Raw genomic sequence first — 2,500 nt, 5'->3', positions numbered from 1 at the left:
CACACACACACACACACACACACAGGTAGGAGTCTCCATTCATGTTCAGGTAGGAGGTCTTTCAGTGGTTTTCAATGTGTTACACGCGCAGGCAGATCAAAGAAGTGAACTCAAAGAGATCCCGACAGAAAAAGTCAAACAGCTTCAATATTTCAGAGAACGTAAACTCCAAATGCACACACACTCCTCAGAAGTGCTAAATGAAGCACGCTTTAGCATAACAGCCCTTAAAAAGAGAGAAGAAACCAAATATGCACAGCTCATCCAATAACACATCCCACACACCCACATGTAGAATTTGTATTGGAAGTTTTTCTGCATCATTTGAAATACAATCATTCAGATAACTTTAAAGGTACAGTATGATTTGTTTTCTAAAATGCATAGCGATGGACCTGAAATGACCAGGTACCGACCAGGCCAACAACAACAACAATGCAACCAGAGACACAAACCTGACCCAGTTATTCCAAAGGGGGGTGTGTGTGTGTGTGTGTATGTGTGTTTGTGTGTGTGTGTGTGTGTGTGTGTGTGTGTGTGTGTGTGTGTGTGTGTGTGTATGTGTGTGTGTGTGTGTGTGTGTGTGTGTGATATCATCACAAGGACTCAGTATTGATCCCTGAGGCGGTTTAGATAGGCTTTCTGAAGGGCCACGGTAAGCAGAAAGATAAAGAATGCTTCTTACCTGAGGAGATTTCAACAGGGGCCAGGCACAGGATCCCCAGCAGCATGGAGAAAGAGAGAGAGAGAGAGAGACAGAGAGAGAGAGAGAGAGAGAGAGAGACAGAGAGAGAGAGAGAGAGAGAAAAGCACATTAATGACGGATTGACTTTGCACTTCCATGTGGAAACACTGACGTCATTGCTGACTTTGTCATTAGGGGCCTAGACACTGTATGGTCAATCAGGAATCTACTGTAGAGCCACTTGATGAAGCTGGAAGGTCACTCTACTTCAGTAGCACTGTGTGCTGGTGTTAGATTCAGACATCATGGAGAGAGGAAAATGACCACTCATGGAAGTATGCATATACTCAAAAACACACACACACACACACACACACACACACACACACACACACACACACACACACACACACACACACACACGGTCAGCCAGTGGCAAAGACGCAAAATAACAAATGTTGGGTCCATCACGAGTCTCCTGTGTGTGGGTATGACACCTGCAGTGATGGGCTCCCACTTTACATGCAAGAACAAATCACATCAGCCAATCAGAGACAGCCTTTTACGAGTAGTGGATTGGTCATCCACCAGAGAGCCAGAGTGATGAAGAGGAAGAGGATGAGGATGAGTTTGGCCCTGAGATGCGGGAGCAGCATTACCATGTCAAAGAGCTCAGAGAGCAGGAGGCCCCTGACACCCCACAGGACGCGTGTGGTGACGACCGGCCCCGCTCCGGCTCCGGCCCCGCTCCGCTCCGGCTCCGCTCTGGCCGCCCAAATTAACACCGGGCCGGCAATTAGAGCTTGCCGCTGCGCCAGGGCAATAAATAAAAGATGCGCTGCGCCGGGCCGGGGGAAGCCACGCGTGCCGGAGAGCGCCGGAGAGACGCCGCGCAGCAAATAAACAGCCAATTAGAGGCTTCAGCCATGTCACCGCCGCTCTTTCATCCCATCCTCCGCCTCTCCTCCCCCTCTCCTCTCCTCCCCCTCTCCTTTCGTTCTCTCGCTGGGTTTGGACGCTTTTTTGACCGTTGTTGTTTTTGTGCGTGTTAGATCTCTCTCTCACACGTCCCTCAAGAGCTGCTTTAACGGGAGCTGACAGTCTGACCACACACACACACACACACACACACACACACACACACACACAACCCATCAGGCCACAGTGTGCAACACAGCCAGCGGGCAGAGAGGTGCAAGCATGACATGATGAGAATGAGGGGAAACAGAGGGAGACGGAGAGAGGTGGAGAAGGAGGAGAGAGCGAGAGAGAGAGAGAGAGAGAGAGAGAGAGAGAGAGAGAGAGAGAGAGAGAGAGAGAGAGAGAGAGAGAGAGAGAGAGAGAGAGAGAGAGAGAGAGAGAGAGAGAGAGAGACACTTCTTCATGTGTCAGTTGCTGAAGTCTGTGTTGACAGACGTGGCCGTGTGTTTCTGGGCGCACGCTCCACATATGGAGAAGTGAACTGGTGCATGTCCAGCGTCCAGACGTGCTGACCCAACACCTCTCCAAACACAGGTATTAATCATCATCACAGCGCTCCGACAGTGACGGCAACTCCGTCCATCCCACCGACCCCACTCGTGCGTGTCCACTCTCTCCTTTTAGGTCTCCTTCTAAAGGGCCTATCACATTACAGTACACGCGGCATGCGCTATGAAATGCATTATGCCGCTTTGCCGGTCTTACGCGTGCCACGGTCAAAGTTCAGTCAGGTTGAACTTTGACCTCGGCGCGCTGTGAGTCGTTGGTATTTTGCGCTGAGCCCAGCGGCAAGCACAACAAAAATCTTTGGGACGTTACCTCAACCAAGAGCAA

The 2,500-nt window shown here is 50.5% G+C and overlaps 1 protein-coding gene across 2 annotated transcripts in view; it reads right to left on the bottom strand.

Moving 5' to 3' along the window:
* The window catches only part of fbxl17 (F-box and leucine-rich repeat protein 17), a 203,665-nt gene that overhangs the window by 111,774 nt on the left and 89,391 nt on the right, over positions 1 to 2,500 (bottom strand). The window contains exon 8 of one of the 2 annotated variants that reach the window (XM_076270376.1): positions 557 to 685. The exons of the other annotated variant lie outside the window; for it this stretch is intronic. Within the exon in view, the coding sequence (XP_076126491.1) occupies positions 682 to 685 (4 nt within the window). The 3' untranslated portion in view covers positions 557 to 681. Of the gene's footprint in view, positions 1 to 556; positions 686 to 2,500 lie in introns of those variants that run through there. 2 annotated transcript variants of the gene reach the window in all.

The sequence above is a fragment of the Alosa pseudoharengus genome, unplaced genomic scaffold (assembly GCF_046254945.1).
Source record: "Alosa pseudoharengus isolate Yale_2024_CS ecotype anadromous, Long Island Sound unplaced genomic scaffold, YU_APseudo_1.1 YU_APseudo_1.1_scf_6, whole genome shotgun sequence".
Taxonomy (NCBI): Eukaryota; Metazoa; Chordata; class Actinopteri; order Clupeiformes; family Clupeidae; genus Alosa; species Alosa pseudoharengus.
This window is presented reverse-complemented; position numbering and strand designations above follow the sequence as displayed.